At 49.4% G+C, this 24530-nt stretch overlaps 1 protein-coding gene across 1 annotated transcript in view; it reads left to right on the top strand.

Annotated features, from left to right (window-relative positions):
• Positions 1 to 24530, top strand: part of LOC117873537 (collagen alpha-1(VII) chain-like) — a 227207-nt gene that overhangs the window by 64309 nt on the left and 138368 nt on the right. The window contains exons 24-44 of the mRNA XM_034763016.1: positions 1329 to 1472; positions 2727 to 2917; positions 3478 to 3609; positions 4692 to 4709; positions 7286 to 7312; positions 8027 to 8101; positions 8860 to 8940; positions 9046 to 9072; positions 10150 to 10194; positions 12343 to 12411; positions 13324 to 13401; positions 14317 to 14343; positions 15053 to 15106; positions 15807 to 15878; positions 16475 to 16534; positions 18095 to 18130; positions 20982 to 21026; positions 21384 to 21419; positions 21969 to 22013; positions 23155 to 23190; positions 24370 to 24405. Coding sequence (XP_034618907.1) covers positions 1329 to 1472; positions 2727 to 2917; positions 3478 to 3609; positions 4692 to 4709; positions 7286 to 7312; positions 8027 to 8101; positions 8860 to 8940; positions 9046 to 9072; positions 10150 to 10194; positions 12343 to 12411; positions 13324 to 13401; positions 14317 to 14343; positions 15053 to 15106; positions 15807 to 15878; positions 16475 to 16534; positions 18095 to 18130; positions 20982 to 21026; positions 21384 to 21419; positions 21969 to 22013; positions 23155 to 23190; positions 24370 to 24405 — 1334 coding nt within the window. The remainder of the gene's footprint in view (positions 1 to 1328; positions 1473 to 2726; positions 2918 to 3477; positions 3610 to 4691; positions 4710 to 7285; positions 7313 to 8026; positions 8102 to 8859; positions 8941 to 9045; positions 9073 to 10149; positions 10195 to 12342; positions 12412 to 13323; positions 13402 to 14316; positions 14344 to 15052; positions 15107 to 15806; positions 15879 to 16474; positions 16535 to 18094; positions 18131 to 20981; positions 21027 to 21383; positions 21420 to 21968; positions 22014 to 23154; positions 23191 to 24369; positions 24406 to 24530) is intronic.

The following is a 24530-nucleotide window of genomic DNA, read 5'->3' as shown; positions in this document are numbered from 1 at the left end:
ATGCACATCTGTAACTCTCAGTAACATTACATATGTGTGCACATTAGGTCGGACTTTCAGAAGATCTTTGCGCTGACCTTGCTCTGCTCCCACTGAAGTCAAGGGGGTTTTTACCATTGACTTCAAGGGAAAGAGAGAGAGGCCAATTCAGTGTGTTTTGGGAAACCCCTCCTGTTGGGGATAAAATTATCTACACATCCCTCGCCTCTATTGGGAGCATCAAGGCTAGTAAAGGAGCAACTGACCCCAAATATTTCATGTTTTATAAAAGAAATCCCCCAAACCTTCAGTCGTCTGAAGATGCACTGTCTGTAACTACAGGCATGCTGGAGAAGGGGTAGCCATTTAGCTAGTCCAGTCAGACAACATAATTAGGTTTTACCTGGGTTCCTATTGCAAGGACTCCGAAATACACACACAGGAGCTTTAAAATGGGAGAAGTTAGCCCTCATTTTACCCTTTCTAAGCTGGTCACCTAAATAGCTGTCCCTGTCTCGGAGGAGCAAGTTAACTAGGATAGAAATTAGAGGAAGGTTTCACGCCACCAGACCAGGGGGAGGTTCTGGAGCAGCCTCTTTATAAGAGTAGCAGGGGGCAAACAACCTACCTAGTTTTAAAAGGGCACCTGATAAATTTATGAATGGGCGTATGTGACAGGGTTACCTGGACTCAATGGTCTAGGAAGTCTCTTCCAGTCTCGATTCCTATGTTCCTAAAGTGGCTCTGGCACCGATGAGTGTCTCTTAATGTGGCCAGCCTGTACATTTTCTAACACGTCCTTTTTTCCACCTGCAAACTGGATCAGACGGACTCAGACCCACAGCAGTACTATTCAGACACCTGGCATCGCGGGATCTAGGCGTGACTGGTGTGGAGAAAGTAAATAAGGAAGTGTTATTTACTCCTTCTCATAACACACGAACTAGGGGTCACCGAATGAAATTAATAGGCTGCAGGTTTAAAATAAATAAAAGGAAGTATTTCGTCACACGGCGCATAGTCAACCTGTGGAACTCTTTGGCAGAGGATGTTGTGAAGGCTAAGACTATAACAATGTTGAAAAAACTAGATAAGTTCATGGAGGATAGGTCCATCAATAGCTATTAGCCAGGATGGTCAGGGATGGTGTCCCTAGCCTGTTTGCCAGAAGCTGGGAATGGGCAACAGGGGATAGATCACTTGATGATTACCTGTTCTGTTCATTCCCTCTGGGGCATCTGGTATTGGCCACGGTCGGAAGACAGGAGACTGAGTTAGATGGACCTTTGGTCTGACCCAGTATGGCCATTCTTATGTTCTAGGCTGAGTAGCTTTCTGCTTTCCCCCAGGTCGTGGCTTAGGCTATGCGCTAAAGGAGTTATTTCAGTCCTCCAAAGGGATGAGACCAACTGTGCCTCGCACGCTGGTGCTAGTGACTGATGGACAGTCCCAGGACGACGTGTTGCCACCAGCCAGAGTGGTGCATGCATTAGGTAGGGATCTTTGGGTGTGTTTTCTTGAAGGCCCCAATCCTACTCCCAGCAAAGTAGATGATAAAACTCCCGTGAGTTTCAGTTGTGCTGGATTGGGTCCTAATATAGTTTATTGTTGGCTTCCTGGGCTCTTATATCTCCTTCCTTCACTAAAAGTGTGGGTGTGCCCCTGGCCAGACATACTTAGCCCAATACACCCGGGATGAGCTAGGCCTAATGTTTTTAGATGAAGACTCTGATCTGCACTGGATTTAATGCTCTGATGGCTGACAGCTCTGGAGACTAGGGTGGCCAGGTGCCTGGTTTTCAACCAGAACGTCTGGTTGAAAAGGGGACCTGATGGTGTCTGGTCAAATCTACTGCGTTGGGCGGCTGCAGCACCCAGCCCTGGCTCCGCGCAGAGGTGGGGAAGAGCAGTGAGCGACGGGGGAGGAGGAAAGAGGAGCGAACAGGGGTGGGGGTCTCAGGAGGAAGGGGCAGGGCAGATGCAGGGCCCTGGGGAAGAGGTGGGGTGGAGGAGGTTCTGGCACGCCTGCTGGAGTGTCCAGTTTTAAATATTACAAAGTTGACAACTGTACGGGAAACTGATGTCCACATTTTGTCCCAGGCAATGGCAGTGCCAGCTTCTCTTATGCACTGCCCCATGAATGTATCTCGGTACTGCCCGGAGACCAGCTCTGGAGTGGGAGGGGAGTCTGGTCTCACGACCCATTCGAGACAATCCAATGAGGGTTTCCCTGCTCCTCTGCTGAGGTCTGTAATGGACTTTCTACGGGGTGGGCTGAGAACAGCACCACCTGATGGGCTTGTCACTCCCCTCTGAACACTGTGTTGAACTAGTTTGGAGTCTCTGTCCAATCTCTAAACGACAAGAGTTCGTCTAACTGTCCTGTGCCCTTGCCAGCAGTCTCAATGGAGAAGCCCACAGGTGGAGACTATGAGCTGGGAATGCCTTTGTCAGAGCAAACCCCATGCTCCCAACTCCCCCGAGTGACAAAGAGGAAACAGATGCCTTAGGGGTTAAGAGTTGACTCCCCACTCCAGTATGAGCAATTTCTAGTGAATCAAGACAAACTGTGGCCGGGAGTTGAGCCTGGCTTTACTCTGCGGTTGAGAATTTCCAAGCTGATGGGTGGATTTAACCCCACAACTCCCATTAATCAGCGTCAATGGGCACTGTGGGGTGAAACCCCCTAGCCAGTTTGGAAGATCTCTGCCCGTATGTCTGTCTAATGAGGGAGCCGTTCGTTTCAGGAATCCGTGTCATCGCCGTGGGGGTCTCCAGAGCTGACCCCCAAGAACTGAACAGCATCTTGTTACACCGCAACCTGCAGAATGTTTTCTACATCAGCACCTTTGAGGACTTCCCCCACATCATCCAGGAGGTGATAGAAACCATTTGCTCTGACTCGCCGCATTCGGAAGCCCAACCGCAGCCTGGGGAGGTGAGCTGCTTTCTCCTACACTCTTTCCATGTCTGTGCTCTTTTTCCCACAGAGAGCTTTGGAGAGAACTCAGCTCACTTCCCAGAGGTCATTTCTGGCAGCCTGTGATCGTGCTCCTACCCTGCGTTCTGGTTCAAAGCAAACCTAAAAAGTTAAGAATCGTAGGACTGGCAGGGACTTCGAGAGGTCATCTAGTCCGGTCCCCCACGCTTATGGCAAGACTAAGTATTATAAATGAGGCTTTGGGCTTCATTCTGATCTCACTTATCATCCTCTGCTGTCAGCTGGCAGTCATACCATCCAAGACAGCAATGTAAAACCAGCACAGATGAAATCAGAATCTGGCCTTTTCCTGGTTATCTGTTAAGTCAGTGGCATATCCCTTACAGGGTGAAAAAACACTCGAGTGAATTGCCAATGCACAGTCGTCTCCCGGTAACAGTTGTCTGCTCAATCTGCCCCTGGCAATGTGCTATCAGTAGTTTGTAACCACCCGGGTCTTTAGACACCCATAATCCTCTTTGATAAGACAAAGATCTAACTCAAACTGCATGTTGTAGGTTGCTAGACAGGATATGAGCAAACTGCAGCAGGTTGGTGGCCTGGAGAACAACTCATCAGTCCATGATCCAGCTTCTGTTGATGCAGAAATCCAAAGACCAGAGGGGCCATGCAATCCCAGGTGCTCAAAGGTAAGAAGAGCGATAGAAGCTCAGTAGGGTGTGCTTGGGGGAGTATATTGCATGAGACACGTGCAGTGAGAGCACTCATTAGTTTGGGGTTGATCCCCTACCACCTTGCTCCAGTTTTATGCCGGTGTAACTGCGCTGTCTTGAATGGAATTACATCAGCATGAAATAGGAGCAGTGGCCAATCAAGGCTCGTTACCTCTGGAGACATGGGCGCAAGCCTTGGCTTAGGTCACCAGTCGTCCACATATGGAGATCTCATGCTCAAATCTGTCATTTGTGCACTCCACAAACACGCAGCATCTCGTTGCATGAGGAGCAACCTGTGACCTCTCATCATGATTATCAACTTGTTTCTCATGGGCATTGCAGGTGAATTCATAGATTTTAAGGCCAAAAGGGACCATTATGACCATCTAGTCTGCTCTCCTGCACAACACAGGCCAGGGAACCTCACCCAGTAACTTCTGCATCAAGCCCATAACTTCTGTTTGAGTTATAGCATCTAATTTAGAAAGACCTCCAGTCTTGGTTTAAAGATTGCAAGTGACAAAGAATCCACCATGTCCTCAGGGAAGTTGTTCCAATGGTTAATGACCTTCCCTGTTAAAAATGTGCTGTGAGATTTTAGGAGGATTTGAATGCCAAGCAGGAGATGGTCTGTTGCATTTATTTAATAGTTTCCTATGAGCCATTGCCTTTCTCTCTGTTAAAAATAAAGCATCAGTAGGTTCTTGCCTGCATTGGGAAGCACTTGTAGCCAACTTCTGACCCAACATAAAGGCCGGGAGAGAGGAGGAGCAACTGTAACAGTTGACCATGCTAACCTACTGGATGGGATGGGAAGCCATTTCTTGCCAGTTCTGCAATAAGAGGAGGGTGACCAGATGTCCTGACTTTATAGGGACAGTCCCGATTTGGGGGGCTTTTTCTTATATAGGCTCCTATTACCCCCCACCCCCTGTCCTGATTTTTCACACTTGCTGTCTGGTCACCCTAAATAAGAGGCGGGGGGAGGAAGTGCAATTATTTTTCTTCCTGTTTGATCTGTTGCCATCACAGCTTCTATTCTTATTCTGTTACAGGCTCTTAAAGGAGAGAAGGTAAATATTCTAGCCAGCTGAGCGATTTCACTCTTCAACGGGAACACATAAGCCTTGGCATTTACGTGCTACGCTGGAGGGGACCAGAGAAATACCCAAGACAGAGACTGTAGATAGGCCTCTGGCTAGAGCCATGAAACAGCCAGGAGGAGACTGTTGCCTACATTGGGCTCTGGATGAGAGATCTCTCCAAGTCAAAATAGTAACCGAAGGGCAGCGCTCAGTGTTCGAGGCCTGAACCCCTTGAGTCACCTTGCAACAGGCTGACATACCAAATATCTGGGCATTAATCTGGGTAACTCAGAACAGGAGAGGTGTGTTTGGATTACGAGGGTTGGGTTGGGAGCTCACCTCCATCTGAGGTCAAATTAGGGACTGTAAATCCTGGATCCAAACACTCCTACTCTCTGCTGGACACTGTGAGCAATCCATTGCTACAAGCACATACTCTTTGGCCTTGTCTAGATGAAGATAAAAGATGTTTTTAAAAAATGGGATAGCCAATGCATTTTAAAACCCTGCTGTAAATAGGACAAGTTGTATGTTAGCTGATAGAGGTGAACCCTATGGGATTAGAAATGTGCTTCTTGTATTAACAGCAGGGGAAAACAATACGGTCAAATAGTTTCAAGCTATGAAGCTGTTGTTCCATATAGAGGAAGGGTAGTTCAGTGGCTAGAGTCTTGGAGACACAGGTTTAATTCCCAACTATGCCACAGACTCCCTTTGTGACCTGGGGCAAGTCACGAAGGCTATGTCTACACTGCAGCTGGGAGCATTGCTTCCCAGTGCGCGCCGATGGATTTGAGTTAGCGTGCTACAAGGACAGCGTCGGTGGGCTAGATTCCCAGGCCAGAAGGGAACATTGTGATCATAGAATCATAGAATATCAGGGTTGGAAGGGACCTCAGGAGGTCATCTAGTCCAACCCCCTGCTCAAAGCAGGATCTAATCCCAACTAAATCATCCCAGCCAGGGCTTTGTCAAGCCTGACCTTAAAAACCTCTAAGGAAGGAGATTCCACCACCTCCCTAGGGAACCCATTCCAGTGCTTCACCACCCTCCTAGTGAAAAAGTTTTTCCTAATATCCAACCTAAACCTCCCTCACTGCAACTTGAGACCATTACTCCTTGTTCTGTGATCATCTAGTCTGACCTCCTGTAGAACAAAAGAATTCCTGGAGGAGAATATCTGTTGGAAAAGCATCCAGACTTGAGTTAAAAATGGTCTGTGATGGAGAAGCCACCACAACCCAATGGTTAGCTACTCTCACCGTTACAGATTTACGCCTTATTTCCAGTCTAAAATGAGCACTCCCTGTGGTTCTGGATCACAGTTTTTACTGCTCTATCAGCCTGGATTCCTCCCTCACTAGAATGTGTGAGCAGGCCAGGCTCCAAAGCAGCAGTGAAAGGGTTAATAATATATGGAGCTATACCTATCCCATAGAACTGGAAGGGACCCCGAAAGGTCATTGAGTCCAGCCCCCTGCCTTCACCAGCAGGACCAAGTACTGATTTTGGCCCAGATCTCTAAGTGGCCCCCTCAAGGATTGAACTAACAACCCTGGGTCTAGCAGGCCAATGCTCAAACCACGGAGCTATCTCAAAATCTTAACAGGCTTGTACTCACGTGGTCAGTGCCTGGTGGAAATTATGGACATGAGTGACCCTCTGGGTCACTAGGTTGAACTCAGCCTCTCTCTGTATCTAGAGCAGGCATAGCAAGGGTCGCAGCTCAGCTCACACACCCATTGGCTCAGGTGGGTAGCCTGTGCTCCCCTAGTCTCATTGCTGGCTTTAACATGCTAGCTCAATCAGAGCTGACACATCCGCAGGGTAAACCTGGCTGTCGTCTCTCTGGGCCTCAGATCCCATCTGTACAAGGGGATTCCAGCACGACCCGACACCCTGATCCCACACCAGGTTTTGCCACTATCTTCAGGATCAAGCCCTTAGCAGTCCCACCCATCCAGTCAGAACCCAACTGCTTGGGTCAATTAAAAGCAGACTAGAGAACACAGGGCAGAGAACACTTCTGGGCTGGGAGGGGGAAGGGGGCTCTTCTTTATTTCATCTCTGCCAAATTCTGTTCTCAGTGCCAGTGATGTAACCTAGAGGCTGCAGTCTCACTGCGCTAGGTGCTGTACAAATACATACCAAAGAGAGGGCTCCTACCTAGAGAGCTCGTCATCTTGTTGCAGCTGAGAGGGGGGAAGGATAGCTCAGTGGTTTGAGCATTGGCCTGCTAAACCCAGGGTTGTGAGTTCAATCCTTGAGGGGGCCATTTAGGGATCTGGGGCAGAAATCTGTCAGGGATGGTCCTTGGTCCTGCTGTGAAGGTAGGGGACTGGACTCGACTCGATGACCTTTCAAGGTCCCTTCTAGTTCTATGAGATAGGTATATGTCCATATTAAGAGAACAGGATCTGATTGTGACATAGGCCTGTAAACCATGGAGTAGTTCCCAGGCCCTGAAACTGAGCAGACCCCTTCCCTGCCCCAGTTTAAGCTCTCCCCACCCTGTTCTGCAGTGTCTCCTCACGTGACTCTAGTTCTGTTTCCTTGTTGCGCAGGGCGAGAGAGGCCCACCTGGAGAATTGGTGAGTACGATCAGAGAAGATCCTCCACGTGAACCAGGAAATACATTGTCCCAATGGCTTGAGGCCTTGAACAGACCCTCTGGGACAGGGGGAAATATAAGCAAAGCGTAACCTCAAAAAGGAGGCTAATGGGCCTGGGGTCTGAATGTAGCCTCTGGGGAGTGAAGTTCACCCTTCTGCAGAGGCAGGGCTGGCTTTTAGCCAATTTGGCCGATTTCCCGGAATGGGGCCCTGCGCCTAAGAGGGCCCCGCAACGTCCGGGGCTGCTGGCGGAGAGGGGGGGAAAAAGCCATGTCCTGCTTCTCCCCCCTCCCTCCAGCGCTTGCGCTGCCATACAGCTGATCAGCGCAAGCCTGTGAGGGAGGAGTGAGGAGGAGGAATGTGGCGTGCTTGGGGAAGAGGTGGGGCCAGGGTGGGGATTTGGGGAGGGATCCAATGGGGCAGGGAGGGGATGGAGTGGGGCCCCAGGGGGGGTGCAAGACATTACGTGTCTCGGCGTGGGGCCCCACACCTGCTAAAGCTGGCCCTGTGCAGAGGATTGGATTTCTAAAGGGATCCAATAACTCTCTCTCTCCACCTCTTAAGAGGCATTGTTGTAAATGGCTGAGTAGTGGGCTAAACTGCCCTCCCAGGGCTCTCTTGGGTGGGTTGATCTGTGTTTCTTTGGAGGGTAATAACGTCCTGAATTTTTTCCCCATTTTTTTCCTTTTCAAGAGCTTCACCGGTTTGCAGACTGGAGGCAGTTACGATCCATACAGCTTTGCCGTGAAGGGAGAGAAGGGAGAGAGGGTGAGTTTCGCAGCAGGAGTGATGCACTGGATTAATTAGCACATGGCTAGGTAATGAATAGTTACAAAAGGCTGCCCTAGCGCATGGTGCATTTAATATTCCCTGTTCCCTGCTGGCTTTGAAAATCAAACAGGACTGAAGGTGTGTGTGAGAGAAGGAGAGAGAGACATGCATGGGCACCACACTTTATTTTTCGTTTCTCAGAGATGATTCTCCCGGCGAAGAGAAAGGGGAGACCAGAAACCGATGTCTCGTGAATAGGGGAGAAGACATTATATCCCATGGGCCACAGTTTCCTGCGTGGCTGAGCAGGACTGGGCTGTTGAGGTCAAGGCCTGGGCATTGTTGAACCCAAGAGACAAAACAATGCAGAAGGAAAACGCTGAATGAGTCCCACCAGGCTGTTTGGTTGCTAGCTCAGGGCTCCTGTGTCCCAGAACATGAGGAATCCACAAGGAATTAGGGATGGATAATCCCAGCAGAATTCAGGCCTTTGCAAGCCCCGTCAAGCCAATTTTCGAGTTCACAAAACTTGTCTGGGCTGGGAAATCCCATGTGTTTATGGCTGTTTTTCCCCTAGAGGGCATCCAACCGCTGATAAAACACTGATGTGTTTTTCTAGGGAAAGGGAAGCCAGTGCTGTTAGAACATCCTCTCCCATCACTGCCCAAAAAAGTGTTGTCCAGAGTTATTGGAGGCTTGCAACACCACCCAAGCTATGCCCCTGTCTCTGACCTTGTTACTTTCCTTGTATTTAGGGGCTCCCTGGGAAAGATGGAATTCCTGGACTGCCAGGTCGACCTGGGCGAGTGGGCCCCCCTGGCTCCCCTGGGCTGATGGTAAATATCTGGATTAATGAGCACTGTCAACGCTGGGATTAATAAAGGGAGGAAAACCCCTTTTCCGGTGTTTGAACATCTATTTTTCTCTCCCTCAATTTACAGGGGCTCCCCGGTATCCAAGGCGATCTCGTAAGTATTCCGAACCAGCAAGGTCTCAGAAACTCAGAAACCCAAATAACCCTCACTGGATCCTGCACCGTGCGGGCGTGGACGGTTGCACGGGCAACGGCCAAGTCAGTCGTGCTGAGGCGGTCGGGGAGCCCCAAGGAACCCGATTTTGCATTTATTGGGGACTGCTGGGGCCAAATGACTCCTGCCCTGCAGCCAAAACGAGGCCAGTGAGAGACGCATACGGCCAAGTGCCTCATCAGGTTGAGCGGGATCGCGCCTGAGGCTGTGTCCATCTTTCTGTCCCTAGGGAGCATTGCACAGACTTTCCCCCACTCAGTGCAGAGAGCAATGCCTGTGACTTAGCCTCACCTGCACTGACATGTAGCGTCCACTCACACTCGCTGTTGCTCAGTGATTGTGATAACACATTGGCTAAGTGCTTGCGATAATGTCTCCTGCTAGTGGCTTACTCCGGGGAGGATAACAGCCAACTACTGGAGCTCTCCCTTTGGCTCAAGGGTTCAGATCCCCAGCCCAAGCTCTGCTGTGTAAGTCTAGTGCATCACAGGGGGCCCAGTCACAGAAACCACCATTGCAAACGAACACCCACCTGACTCCATTCAGAGGGGTCATGTTGTCCCTATAGAGTGTGTATACAATAACCCACCACCCATCATAGGTCATGAGTGGGGACTGAACATGTGAGCTACAATGCTAAGAGCGTGGCTTTCGACTGCTTGAGCAAAAGGAGTAACTTCAGTAGCTGGTAGCAGTAGTAAGCTCTTATCTTATGTGCATCAGCCACTAGAGGGAGACATGTAATACACTAAATTAGTGGGTACGTGACTCCTATTGATGTTGGTACCACATAGGAAAGAACCCTACCCATTGGAACCTGTTTAAGTTATCACTCAGTGGGCCAACAAAAATTTGTCATCTAGTGGAGATGGGTTTATAGTTTAGGATCCAACAGAATGGAACTGACGGCCTTGGGTTTATAAGTGATCACCTCACCTAAGGGATTGCAGGTTGGCAATGATTGTGAGCCGGTTTCTCTCTGTTGTTTAACTCTGCATGATTTATTTTAAATTCCAGGGACCTCCTGGATATCCAGGGCCAACGGGGCCGAAAGGAGACAGAGTGAGTTCACTTTACATGTTTCAATAGAAAAAGCCATTGTAATACACTGCCCTCCTATTAAGGTGTGTATGTCTCACTGCCCTCTACTGGATAGAATCAGAACTTCTGAAGTGCATGTCACTGGCCCTATACGGCTGGCAGCTGATGGAGATTCTCCTCCATCTCAAGGGTTAGGGGCCTGTACACTAGGAACAAGAGGTCCGAGTACCATCTCTGCTGAGGCTGTGAAATTCCCAGTGACCATGGTGTGCAGCCATAATGTCAGCAGTGAGCTGCTGTCAATGGTAAGGGAAGCACGGTTGTCCAGGAGGTACAATCTATAAAATGAACGGCACCAGACGCAGTGTAACATTGGGGAAGGTCAGTTGTCTTGGTACCCATGGACAGCTCCCGGTGCGCATTGTATGCGGGCATTGGAGGGCAATGCAGACCTCTTGGCAGGTTTGTAAAACTGATTCAGATAAATTCCACAGAGGCTTTAGACTCTGTGTGTCCAAGCTGAGTCTTTAGTGAAGGTTAAGTCCTACCAGGGGCAATGGGAGAGGACTGCACAGGCATTAATACAAATCCCTGATTAATCTCACTCGGCTCAATAATTTCACAAGGAATCTAGCACTCTGCTTAATGGGTCGATCTGCATTTTTTTGAGCATCACCTCTCAACCATAGAATCGTAGGACTAGAAGAAACCTTGAAATGTCTTTTTGTCCAGTCCCGACTCATGGCAGGACTAGGTATTATCTAGTCCAGGGGTTGGCAACCTTTGGCACCTGGCCCGTCAGTGTAAAGCCGCTGGCAGGCCAGGACGGTTTGTTTATCTGGAGCATCCACAGGCACGGTGCCCCTCAGCTCCCACTGGCTGCAGTTCGCTGTTCCTGGCCAATGGGAGCTGCAAGAAGCGGCGTGGGCTGAGGGATGTGCTAGCCACTGCTTCCCACAGCTCCCATTGGCCGGGAACAGCGAACTGTGGCCAGTGGGAGCTGCGGGGCTCTGTGCCTGCAGACACTCCAGATAAACAAACCGCCCAGCCCGCCAGTGGCTTTACTCTGACATGCCGGGTGCCAAAGTTTACCGACCCCTGATCTAGTCCATCCCTCACAGGTGTTTGTCTAACCTGCTCTTAAAAATCTCCAATGATGGAGATTCCACCACCTCCCTAGGCAATTTATTCTAGTGCTTAATAACCCTGACAGTTAGGAAGCTTTCCTAATGTCCAACCTAAACCTCCCTTGCTGCAATTTAAGCCCATTGCTTCTTGTCCTATCCTCAGAGGTTAAGGAGAACAATTTGTCTCCCTCATTCTTAGTAGCTTGCAGTAGCCCCCTACCATGACATCACTCTTGTTTTTTACCTCTTTTATCCTTACCCAGAGACTTTCAACAAGTCTGTCTCCTATTTTCATCTCAATCTCAGTCCAAGTGTGTACATTTTTGATATATAAGGCAACACCTCCTCCCTTTTTTCCCTGCCTGTCCTTCCTGAGCAAGCTGTACCCTTCTATACCAATATCTCAGTCATGTGTATTTTCCCACCAGGTCTCTGTGATGCCAATTATGTCATAGTTGTGTTTATGAACTAGCATTTCTGGTTCTTCCTGCTTATTCCCCATCTTCTCGCATTCGTATACAGACATCTCACTTACGGATTTGATTTCCCTCTATGTTCTCTCTTGTCTCTCCCTTATCCCTGCTATAATGGCCCATGCTCTAGCCAGATTATAACCCTTCTCCCAGATCTCCATGCTTTTGACTTACCTGTGTGCTTTTATCTCCTGCTCCCATTAAACCTAGTTTAAAACCCTCCTCCCTAGGTTAGCCAGTCTGTATCCAGTAACGTCTCTATCAGCCCTGTCCTTTGGGGATGATTGTTTATACTCCTGTCTGCCTGTCTAACAGCCTCTGGAGCAATAGACTAACTGACTGAAGAGCGAGGCAGTCGGGACCAGCTCCTCAGCTGGCATGAATGGGTGAAGTTCCATTGAAGTCAATGGAACCCTGGGGACCTACCCCAGCTGGGAATCTGGCCCTATGGGTTGCAGTGTGTATTGTGTACAGAACAAGTTCTCAGGGTTTCCTCGGATGGAAATCTGAGTGGAAAAGCTTCCTGACATCCCAGTCAGCTGCTGAGTGTGCTGCTTCCTGTTGTGCAGGGGGAACCGGGCTACGTGCTGGGAGGGGTGGAAGTGATCCCTGGCCGAAACGGACAACCAGGCTCTCCTGTGAGTAAACACATGACATCTGGTATAACCCACCTCCCTTCTGCTGGCGGTGTCTCCAAATGGTGTATGGTCACCATAGATGGCACAAGCGGGGCTGCCAGGCCTTTAGTATTATCTGTAGCCTAATAGCGGCCAAGGGGTCTCTATTAGGATTGTGCTAGTCACTGTACATGCATATATAGCACAAGACAGACCCTACACCAGGTAGCTTAGGATCAAAATAGGTGCACTGAGGGAGAAAGGGATGCAACATACGAACCGGCTAGGCCAGTGCTTTCCTTTCCCTGGATATCTACTGTACAGGGGCTGGTGACTTGGGAGGCAGCGCTCTTTCCTTTGAGTTAGCACTAGAGGGCACTGTGCTGCTGGATGTCGACCTGGCTACGTGTGGGCGTTAAGGCTCTCATGGGGCATTGTGTAAGATTAGGGTTGTTAACCCCCACATCCTGATGAAGTACAGTTTGGCTAACTGCTCTCTGGCTTCTTGAAGTCCCCCCTTGTCATTTCAATGAGATACAAAATCCTCCTTCCTGTCCTGGCCTGAGCTGCTGGCAGTGTTGTGCGCTATTAACCAGCTGCTGCCTTTCACCCCAGAGGTGGCAGCATTTCAGTGCTGGGTGCATGGATCTCAACGTATGTTCTAAATAATCTTGTGCCCGTTCAGTGTTTCCTGCTGTACCCTCATCCTCTCTTTACACTGCAGCCATCCTCTGTCCTCTTGAGAGCAGGGTTATGAATTTCTTTCCTTCAGTGTCTCTCCATGCAGCTCAGTGATTGGCCATAGTGGTCCCCACTGAGTGACACGGGGCACTTACCCTAGGCTCCTATGCTGCTCAGCTTCACTAGGAGTGGGAGTAAAGGTCACTGGGGTAGAGCGTGTGTCTCTCAAATGTTTGGCTTGAATCATTTCAGGGGCAGAAAGGGCAGCCTGGAGTTCCTGGAGCAGCAGGACCGCCAGGGCCACAGGGACCGCCTGGGATATCTGTGAAGGTGTGTGTGACTGTGAACTAGCCATTCGTCTGCCTTGCTACGCTATAGACACCTGGGGGCGTGTGCTCAATGCGGGGTAACTAGCGGAGTTACCCTTGTCAAGGCAGGGGGAATCCACATTCTATCACACAGCGAGGGGTCAGGCCTCCTAGACATCTGCAAATTAACCCTGTGCCATTGACGCCAATGGGCTTTACTGGTGACGTCTGTGAGTGCAGGATCAGGCCCCTCTCTGTAGCCTGACCTCTCATCACAAGACAATGGGGTCCAACCGCAGTTTTAGAGGACCTAGGGGGCAAGTTTGAAAGCAGCCTGGGATAGGAGTGAGTGAAAGTTGTTACCGTCTGGGGGTGGTTCCGTGGTTGAGGTGAAATATTGAAGCCCGGCTTGCAGTGTGCGCAACCCAGTTGTCAATAGTTGCCTCCCTACCCAGCCACCTCCTAGACAGTTTGAGCAGAGGACAATGGCGGAGTGGGACTTGAACTCCCCTCTCAGCCCAAGAGGTGGCCTCCAAGTTGGCTCTCCGGGATGGAGGCCTCTGGGCTGCGCAGTGTAGCGGAAGCTCGTATGGCAGCTATACTTGTCCTGGGGGTAGAGGGCTTCGGCCTTTGGGACTGTCAGCTCCAGCACTGAATTTGCAGAAGGACACAAAAAAATAGTCCTGGCACCTGCTTTGAAACAGCAGGAGAGCACAAGCCAAGCGGTGAATCCTGCAGCATCTTGCCTGGGTGCAAACATGGGAGGTGGCTCCCCTCACACGCGTGGGGCAGAACGATCCCAGTGGGGCAGACTGCAGCCCGGATTGTGTAGATCTTCGAGAGGAGGTTCCAGCAGAAAGGGAGGGGGCCCTGAGAAGGAAACAAGATCGCTCCTGTCTTGTTCTGAGGCTGTATCATTCTCTGTCCTCTGTTTCAGGGCGAGCCTGGAGACGCAGGTCGTAGAGTAAGTAGATGAGATTTATTCCTAGTTTCATCTCCTGTGTGTGTCTGTGTATCTGTCAGACCTGAGGAAAGCTCTGTGCAGCTCGAAAGCTTGTCTCTCTCACCAATAGAGGGTGGTCCAATAAAAGACATTACCTCACCCACCTTGTCTCTCTCATCCTGGGACCAACATGGCTTCAACCAGACTGCATGCCACATGTCTGTCTGTCTGTCTGTCTCAGCAACTGACTGATGGCCCTGCATTTTATTTTTAAGCTGCTTAATGGATTGAATACATGCCCCGGTGATGCTCAGCCTGGGGACTTATCCAAGAAGAGACATTTCCTTCTTTTGGTTCCCTCCCCTCTCCCTATGCCCCTCCCCTCTGATCCCTGATCTGTCTGGTGGTGCTAGTAGTGTTGCTATGGCTACCGGTCAGGAGTAGGTGTGTGTGTATGATGCAGGGAGGGAGCTGCCCAAGTAGCATAGGCCTACGACCATCACTGGCCACAATAACACAATATGTCGAGTATGATTCTTCCCTGTACCGCTGGTCTCTGCGGCAGCTTGTGTCCTGTGGCAGGCTGCAGGGGTTTCTGGGGGGCCATTGTATCCAAAAGGTTCTTTAATGCATGAGCATTAATCACTGAACATATGATGGATACTGAGGGCGGCTCCTGGAAACATGCAGTGGTGTTCTAGGCGGTCAGAGTCTCTCATGCATTATACAGGGGCCTCGAGGGAAAAGCGGCGCCAAGGGCGACAAAGGAGATGCGGGAGAGACCGTGAGTACAGACTGGTGCTGAACTTTCGCCAATAGTTGCTTTGGGCCAGACGGAGCCTGTCAGACGCGGGCCATCGCTTAGGGTGGGGTGGAGAGCAATGCATCCTGGGATGCCTGGGAAATGTCATGGAAGCGTAGTCGGCAGGATCTACACCCTGTTTGCTGGTTAGCCATGGGTCACGCTCCGGGAATTTATTCACCAGATAGCATAGATACTAAGAGTCCAAGGTGAGAAGGTTGGGAACGGGTGAAGAAAAAGGTGACGGTTTCTTGTTTTCCGTTTATTTTCAGTAAGGGAACTAGAACAAAGGGAAAAGCAGGATGAGTAAGCTGGAGACATATGAGAAACTTCCCAAACTAGAGTTAGAAAACCTCTGTGCTGACCGTGGCCTGGAAGCTGCAGTCAAAACTACAAGGGGATAAGAGCAGTGCTCATGGAACATGAGAAGCAGCAGTTAGAGCTGGCCAAGAGAGAGGCCCAAAAGCTGGAGGTAGCGGAGAAAGCCAAAGAGTGAAGTGCCTCTGGGTAGCGTCACACTCCCCTCTGTGGAGGGCACCGGCATTCACTGGCTAAGATGCTGAATGAGCTAATTCCCAGCACTCTGTGGGACCTCATTTTTATCACGTGGCTTGGCACTAGCCCTAAATGCCTTGGGTGTGACAGGCACTGCATTGAACCAAATTCTCTTCCTCTTTCGCAGGGGAAAGCCGGTTTGCCTGGCCCCCTCGGGCTGGATGGTGCTCCTGGAATTCCCGGGCCAAGGGGAGAAAAGGTCATTACTCATGTAATATGTCTTTACTTTTCATCTGCCCAGAGGGGACAGAAATAGCTGTGTTGCCGTAATGGCAGGATGTACCAAGTGCGAGGAGGATGGAGAAGCGTTACCATGTCTCCCCCTGCTCCATGGACTTGCTGCAGCCAATATCATGGAACAGAATAGACATTGTCCGTCTAGCCAGCCTTCCCTGTTCCTCTGACTCCTCTCCTCTCTGTGCATCTGCATGGTTTGGCCAGTGTAGATGCCAGGGCCTTCTCCTCTCCCACAGGATGGCCTCCTTTGGTGTCCCTGCCTCCTTTATCCCCATCCTCTTTCACATCTCACCTGAAACCTCTACAGTCCTTTTCTTAACTTGTATCCCTTTCCAGGCAACTTAGGCCGACCTTATAAATACAACCCTGTAATGCTGAGGCTACATCACCAGACACTTCTCCAGACAAAATGGTCCTGCACTAAATTGCTGGCGCCCAGTGGGAGTTCAGAGACGCTGCTGTAGATAGGACTGATTTCAGTTACAGTTCTTCTCTCTTCTCTTGTCTCTCTTCTCCCTCTGGAGTGTTACCTTCACTTAGGCTGTGTTTGCTTTTCAGGGGGAAGCAGGGATCGGCATTCCAGGCACACCTGGCTTTAAGGGAGCAGAAGGAGGAAAGGTATGTTTAATCTTTGCAACCAGTTTGTACATGTGCAATAGGCAACCTCTGTCTCTCCCCTTTTCCTTCAACACTCCAGATGTAGTTATTAACAGATAGAACCAAAAAACTAAATCTGTCCTTGTAGTTCTATGGCCTGGGTTATGCAGAAGGTCAGACTAGATGATCACAGGTTACGTCCATACTTGAAGCTAGGGGTGTGATTCCCAACTTGCCTAGATATACTCATGCTAGACCTCTGAGCAATATTTATCTGCTTTCACACAAAAAATTCTATATTTTTCAGTTAGAAAACCTAAATATTTTAGCTGAAACCGAAATATTTCAAATTGGACATGCTGCCACGTTGCCTCATGGGAGTTATAGTTTACTTGCCTCATGTCCCCATTCTCCTCTATGGGCTGAGCTCTCCAGAGTGACTACATCTCCCAGGAAGCACCATGGCCAGGGACTCCCATGATGTACTGCCTCCTGTCTCCAAAAGGGGAGATCATGGTGTGTCATGGGAGATGTAGCCTTGTATTCAAATTTCTGCCAAAAATTGAAATATGTTTTTTTCCCCCTCCATTTTTGTCAAAAGGTTCTGTGGAACCTCCTGCTTTTTTCCACCAGCTCTAGTGGGCAGGTTAGTGCAGACAAGGTGTCAGTGGCCACCAGCATTTTTATCATGGTGTTTAGACCTTCTCTCATTAGGGTGGGAGGACTCAGTGATTTAAACACCATCAGTACTGGGAACCTTGGTGCCCAATATGGCTACTGCAGTAGAACTAAACCAGCAATAGCCAGGTGTTTGGCAGCAAAGCCCAGTGTAGAAGCAGCCTCATTTGTCAGACTTGGACTGGATGTTATTTTCTCAGAGGTAGGAGAGAATTTCACCTGGCTGTGAGCACCATGTGGCTTCGGAGTTCCAGCTTGGGGAGGAGTCAGTCTGATCCAATTAGCATCTGACCTGCACGGCATTAACGCCCAAACACTGGTCCCAATGAGAAGCCTGAGCCTCACGGCCTGTGCTCTGGGGTGTTCCAGTGGGGCTGTAGAGAGGGAAGGCACCTAGGCCATGGAACAGAAGTGGAGCTGTTCCACAGTGTCCACTGCAGCCCGTGCAGCACCTGGCCTCCCCCTCTGCCAAGGGAAATGGTTGGTGGCAGATCCAGCAGCTCTACCCCCAAATCCCTGCTGTGCCAGGCAGTGCCTGGAGTTCCTGTGCAGCTGGACTTGTGGCACAAAAATCCCGCTTGGGCTTCCGGCATCCTGCCCTTTGCCCCTAAACACCTGGTAGGAATTGCTCTGTCCATGCAAGATGCCTGTGTCTTCACTGTTTGATGGAACTGGATTTAGCAAACTGTTGGAGGTGACAATCTAATAGGCGAGGGACGGGCGTTGCTGAAATCAGCCCTTTGTAAATAGCTGGATCACAATGGAGAGGTGTGGTTGAAACTCATGCACTGCTGCTGGGGTTGAAAAAGGAGAGAAACACTGAAGAATGGTGATGATGATGAAGAGGACAGGAGCCAGCAATGAGTCCTAGAGTCTGAGCTGTCTTCTCTCTCTGTTTTTCAGGGGGAAATGGGACCACCCGGAGCACAAGGACAAAAGGCGGGTATTAAAAACACTCATCCAAGTTGAACCTGTGCTAGGGTGGTTGGAAATGGGTGGTGGTCTTCTGACGGGGAAGGTGGACGGACATCACTTGTGGCATAGAATACAATGACACTACCCCAAATTCAAAACCTGTGAAAGGAAATCCTTCTTCACGCAAGGCATAATTAGACAGTGGAACTCCCTACCACAGGATGACATTGAGGCCAAGAATCCAGCAAGACTTAAAAAAAAGAGACTGGATGGGTAGAAACTGGTCATGAATAAATTTAGGCTGGAAACTAGAAGGAGGCTTCTACCCATCAGAAGAGTAAAGTTCTGGAACAGCCTCCCCATAGGAGTAGTGGGGGACAAACAACCTAAGTAGTTTTAAGGTGGAGCTTGATACATTTATGAATGGGACTATATGACGTGGCTTCCTGTGGTAACAGGGGATTGGACTCAGTGACACAGCGATCCCTTCGAGTCCTGTGTCCTATGTTCCCATTTATGGCTAGCCAGAATATCCAGAGTTGCAGTAGTTAATGCTAACATCCATCCATTCTTGAAGACAGATTAAAACTCATGCTTCAAGTCTTAACCTCTAACTATTAGGGATTAGGATGAGTCTGAAAGTGGGGGACAGATTAGCCCACATCTTCCTAATGTCCGGTTTGAATGCCTTCCTCTGAAACATCTGGTGGTCTCTGCTCTGATCCAGCCTGGGAATTCCTAGTTTCCTGGTAGGGTTACCAGGCGTCCAGATTTTGACTGGAACGCCCCGTTGAAAAGGGACCCTGGTGGCTCCGGTTGGCACCGCCAACTGATCCGTTAAAAGTCCGGTCAGTGGCGCAGCGGGGCTAAGGCCGGCTCCCTGCCTGCCATAGGTCTGTGTGGCTTCTGGAAGCGACTGCCAGGTCCTTGCGGCCCCTAGGCCTATGGGCGGCCAGGGAGGCGCCATGCGCTATCCCCGCCCTGAGTGCCGGCTCCGCAGCTCCCATTGGCCAGGAACCACGACCAATGGTAACTGTGAGGGTGGCGTCTGTGGGTGCAAGGGCAGCGCACGGAGCCTCCCGTCCATGGCTGCCCATGCGCCATGGGGCTGCAGGAACGTGGCAGCTGCTTCCTGGGAGCCACGGTAAGCACTGGCGGAACCGTGTACCCTGAACCCCATCACGCACTCCAACCCCCTGCCTGGAGTCCCCTCCCACATCCAAACTCACTCCCAGAGCCCGCATTCCCCCCCACAACACTCTGCCCCAGCCCTGAGCCCCCTCCTGCACTCCAAATCCCTCATCTCTAACCTCAACCCAGAGCCCACACCCCCAGATGGAGCCCTCACCCCCCTGCACCCCAGCCCAGAGCCCCCTCTTGCACCCTGAACCCCTCATTTCTGGCCCCACCCCAGAGCCAACACCCCCAGCCGGAGCTCTCACCCTTTCTCACGCTCTGAACCCCCTCAGCCCCAGCCAGGAGCCCCCTCCTGCACCCCAAACCCTTCATCCCTGGTCTCACCTGAGTCCGCACCCCCAGCCAGAGCACTCACACCCCAACCCCCCTGCCCCATCCCGATGAAAGTGAGTGAGGGTGGAGGAGAGCAAGCGATGGAGGGAGGGGGGACGGAGCAAGTGGGGGCTGCACCTCAGAGAAGGGGCGGGGCCTCGGGACAGGGGGCGGGGCAGGGTTGTTCGGTTTTGTGCGATTAGAAAGTTGGCAACCCTAGTTCCTGGTGAGGCTGGCAAGGTGAAAGGTGTCTGGAAAGGCATATTAAACTGTATTATACTGTTCAGCCACAAGGCAACATACCTTTTTAAAGCTAACCTCCGCCATTGCTGGCAATGCATTAAAGGATCTTCTAGTGAACACATCTGGTGTGTTTCGCCCTGAGAAGAGAGTTCTGTAGCCAATCCATATCTCGTACAAGACCATGACCTGCTGTGCAGCCCTACCATGTACAAAGTGTACATGAGAGAGACCCCTCACAAATGGGTGGCAATGATTGTTGGAGAAGTGACTCGCGGAGAGTGGGGAGGATTTTGCCGCCCGAGGGCGAGGAAAATGTTGATGCATCAGCCTGTGACAGTCACTGCTGGACAAGGATCAGGGAGTCAAATCCTGTGATTTTTTTGATATAACAAAAAAGCCCTGAGAGTGGCTTAGGTATGTGAAAGATAATCAAAACTATGGGCATGAAGTGGTCACCTCCATGGGCTGGGAAGATCTCCCGGCCCCTACATGTAGCACTGAACGAGTAGCTAAATGCACGATTGAGTGAGTAGTTGCCCTCCCCCTGAAGCATGGGACGACAGCCACTGCTGTGGGCAGGATACCGAACCTAACTGGCCAACGGTCGGGTCTGGCTAATTCCATCTTCTTATCACTGTTTCTCTTCCATGCCTCTCCAGCATCAAGTGGCTTATTGCTTGGAGAGGATTCTGCAGAGCAGCGGCTCTGGGAGATGGACAGATGACTCACTTCAGACCATCTTGTCTAGCTAATGGAGAACTTGCTTTCTAAAGAACTGCCCCTTCAACACATAACACTGAGGGCCAAGCCCCGCTTGCATGTAGAAAAATGCATGTGCATGTTTATAACAAGGCATGGGAACTGGGTATTTGCACATGCAAACAGCCGTCTCTAACTTGCCCTTTGCATGTGCAATCATGGTACTGTGTACACAAATGTGGGCATGCACTTGTATGTGCATTTTTGCATGTGCAATTGTACCTCTTTAAGAAAAGAAAAAAGCGTGACTGGGTGTTTTCTGTAAGGGCCCTTAAGCCTGTAACTACTGGTGTTTTTAATGAGTTCTTTCTGGGACAGACTACATGGGACAGTCAGGGAAATAACATTTTTTTGTTTTGTTTAGGGTGAACCAGGATTGCCTGGAGAAGAAGGACTGACTGGCCCAAAGGTAGGGTTTGGGTGAACCAAAATCAAAGTTTAACAAAAAAATTCAGTGAATTTAGAGCCCAAACTGCCCCGGTAAAATGGGACCCCAATCTCAGCTGGTGTTACCATAATACACACAATATTGTGAGAATTAATTATTATTTGTCCTGCTCTTTGAAATCCTCACCTGAAGGGCAATATATGAATGCAAAGTCTATTGATATGAAAGCAAAGATATTTGTCCTCTTGCTTTGCAAACTCCTGGAGAAGGAATATCCAAAGCTCTTTCTCCTGCAGAGTGCAGGGCTTGTATGTTCGTGGGTTGATATTTCTTTGCAAATGGATCTTTGTCTTAACAAAAGCATCTTTCATTTTCCAGGGTAAAAAAGGCCAAGCAGGTGTCAAAGGGGAGAAGGTGAGAGGGGTCCTTAAACTGATAGAAATAAATGATGCTTGGACATAGGAGAGGAGAGAGAGAATAAGCCTGATTTGCTCTTGGTTATACTGGTATAGATTAAAGATAAAGTTGGTGGAGTTACACTGGGCTAAAACCAGTGTGGTTGGCAGCAGAATTGAGCCCAATATCTGAGGGGTCTTAGCCTGTTAAATGTGTATTCAGTTTTCTTTTGAGGAATATTTCCCATGCATATTTGTTGTTTTACAGATCCCCAAGGCACATTTCTTCTGAATTTTCATTTAATTATTAAATCAAGGATCAAAATAAAATTGGACATTTTTATTAGCATTTGCCTTTAGGATAAAAATAAGTTACCAATCCTCATGCTTCAGGACATGGGCTCATCACCAGCTGGGGACAGGAAGATATCTCCCCTGCAGGTGACTTCCTCTGCAGTTTTGAGCACCAGGCTCTGTCAGAGATTGGACGCTGAAGTAAGTGGACCATTGGTCTGTTCTGGCAACAATTATGCACCTAATATCCCTATGTATTTTCTGTCGCTTGCAGGGGGAGCCTGGAGAAATGGGGCCGAAGGGACTTCAAGGAATTGCTGTAAGTCAATCAAGTTGCTTGACAAGCTGCTGTCAGAATAAGCCTGCCTGTAACAAATGGAACTATCCCAAACCCTTTCTTGACGAGACCATTGCAGAGCCAGCTCCTTCTAGATGTTGCGGTGCCTTTGGAGCCACTTTCAACAGTCTTGCAAACATTGTAGTCTCTGTTTGGCATCTCCCGTTGCTAGAGATGCTCAACCTGGCTCTCATTTACATGAATGTCCCTTTATGCCACTCTGGGTAAAGGGGCATTAAAGTGGGCCTTTTACCTGCCAGAATGGTGTGAAAGAAACATGGTATTAATGAGAATCAGGCTCTTCATTAACGTGAGTCTGCAATGGGTGCATTTAGGGTGACCAGATAGCAAGTGTGAAAAATCGGGACTGGGAGTGGGGGGTAATTGGAACTTATATAAGAAAAAGCCCCAAATATTGGGACTGTCCCTATAAAATCGGGACATCTGGTCACCTAGCTGCATTCAGATTGAAGACTAGCCCCATCCCCTTTTAGCCTCCTGGAATGGCAATGAAGTGGTGAGATTTGGGTGTCTCAGAGTTTGATTTAGGTTTCCTACTGACTGGCAGATCTCTCTCTCCCACCCAAAAGCCCTTAGAGTGGGGGTTGGTATGGGTGCCTTCTGGTCTTGTATTCAAACTTCTGTCAGTTAAAAATTGAGCGGGAAATCTCATGAGAACAGAATTTCTATTGAGATTTGTATGTACGTGTGGATCTGGTTGGAGGTCCCTGAAGAAGAGCTAGTCCATGGCATGGGTCTGGGCTTGTGTTGAAAAGCCTGGTAGTGGGACATAGTTTATCGCTTCTAGGTCGCCCTATTCAAATCGGGCCCAGGTTCATGATCAATGTTCCCATCTGATGGCTGAGGGGTAGCCTATGTGCCAGGCGCTGGTGACCTCATTCCATTCCCTAATGGACGAGTTTTCATGGCATTAAAATCATCATCACATTTAACTCCCTTTTGGGGGCAGTCTTATCAAAGAAGCCAACGGCTAAATGCGCCATGAAGACCCAACCTGACACTGCCGTTGTCCCTGCTGAACAATGTGGTCCCTTTGGGACCCTGGAATTAAACGACTGAAGTATTTTTAACCTGTTGGAAATGTTCCTTTGATGTTTTACAGGGTCTTCCAGGAATGGTGGGGCAGAAAGGAGACCAAGTAAGTAATACGTGAGGCGACGGGGGGTGAGGGGGTCGTTTAGATCGAGGAGCCAAGGCAAAGAACAGGAGTCAGGACTCCTGATAATCAGATAACAACCTTAAAATAGTGACTGTGTTTAGCTCCCTTTACAAGTTTCCTCTCTTCTGGAACATCATGTTCCAAACAGGGCAGGGGGAATAACTGATTTTTCAGTTCACTGGCAACCCCAAAATTTTTATTAAATTCATTTTGGGTCAAATTGAATCGGAAAACTGCAAAAAATTTCGTCAACTAAGGAAAAAAAATCCATTTTGAGTCAAACAAAAATGTTTTGTTTCTGGCATTTTAAAAGAACTAGATTCACAAAATGAGTTGTGGTGGGGTCTCCTTTAGCCCAGTAGCTAGGGGTGCTTACCTGGGATGTAGGAAACCCTGGTTCAATTCCCCTCTCTGTCTGTTGTGGGGAAGGCACTTGTACTTGGGTCTCCCACCTCTCAGGTGACTGGGCCATGGGCTATTCTGCGGTCGAGCTCTCTCAATCTGTTCCACTTAGTGTAAACAGTAACTGGAGCGGGGACTTGAACTTGGTCTCCCACATCCCAAGTGAATGCCCAAACCCCAGCCAATAGTGTACATCTCTCACTCTTTCCCTGTGCCACTGACCATTCTTAGTCATCACAGTCATTCATAATGACAACGACGGGTCATTGGGCCAATGAAAGACAGACAGCATCATTAGGGCCCTACCAAATTCCTGGCCATGAAAAATGTAACACAGACCATGAAATCTGTATAATATAGGATAAATGTATACAAAAGACCAGATTTCATGGGGGAGACCAGCTCTGAAGGCAGTGCGGAAGTAAGGGTGGCAATACCACAGCCCTCCTACAATAACCTTGTGACCCCCCCATAATCCCCTTTTGAGTCAGGACCCCTACAGTTACAACACCATGAAATTTCAGATTTAAATAGCTGAAATCATGAAATTTACAATTTTTACAATCCTATGACCCTGAAATTGACCAAAATGGACCATGAATTTGGTAGGGCCCTAAGCATCATCCTAATGTTTTCCTTCTGTCCTTCTGTGCCTGAGCTGGGGGCTGGTTTAAGAAATGATGCTTTAGGTTTTTTAAGCATAAAAGCATTTAATTTTCTAACTTTTAACATTATGTATTTACTCTTTTCTTACAGGGAAGTCAGGGCTTTCCAGGTGCTCCGGCCATGGGGGTAACTATGCGTGGACAGTAGTTCTAGTAACTCCCCTGCACAATAGATACTGCATCACTCAGTGTACAATACAGACATGGCTTGTGCCGCTTAACGCACAGCGTTACAGCGGGCAACATGAAAAG

Source organism: Trachemys scripta, chromosome 1, assembly GCF_013100865.1.
Source record: "Trachemys scripta elegans isolate TJP31775 chromosome 1, CAS_Tse_1.0, whole genome shotgun sequence".
Classification (NCBI taxonomy): Eukaryota; Metazoa; Chordata; order Testudines; family Emydidae; genus Trachemys; species Trachemys scripta.
This window is presented reverse-complemented; position numbering and strand designations above follow the sequence as displayed.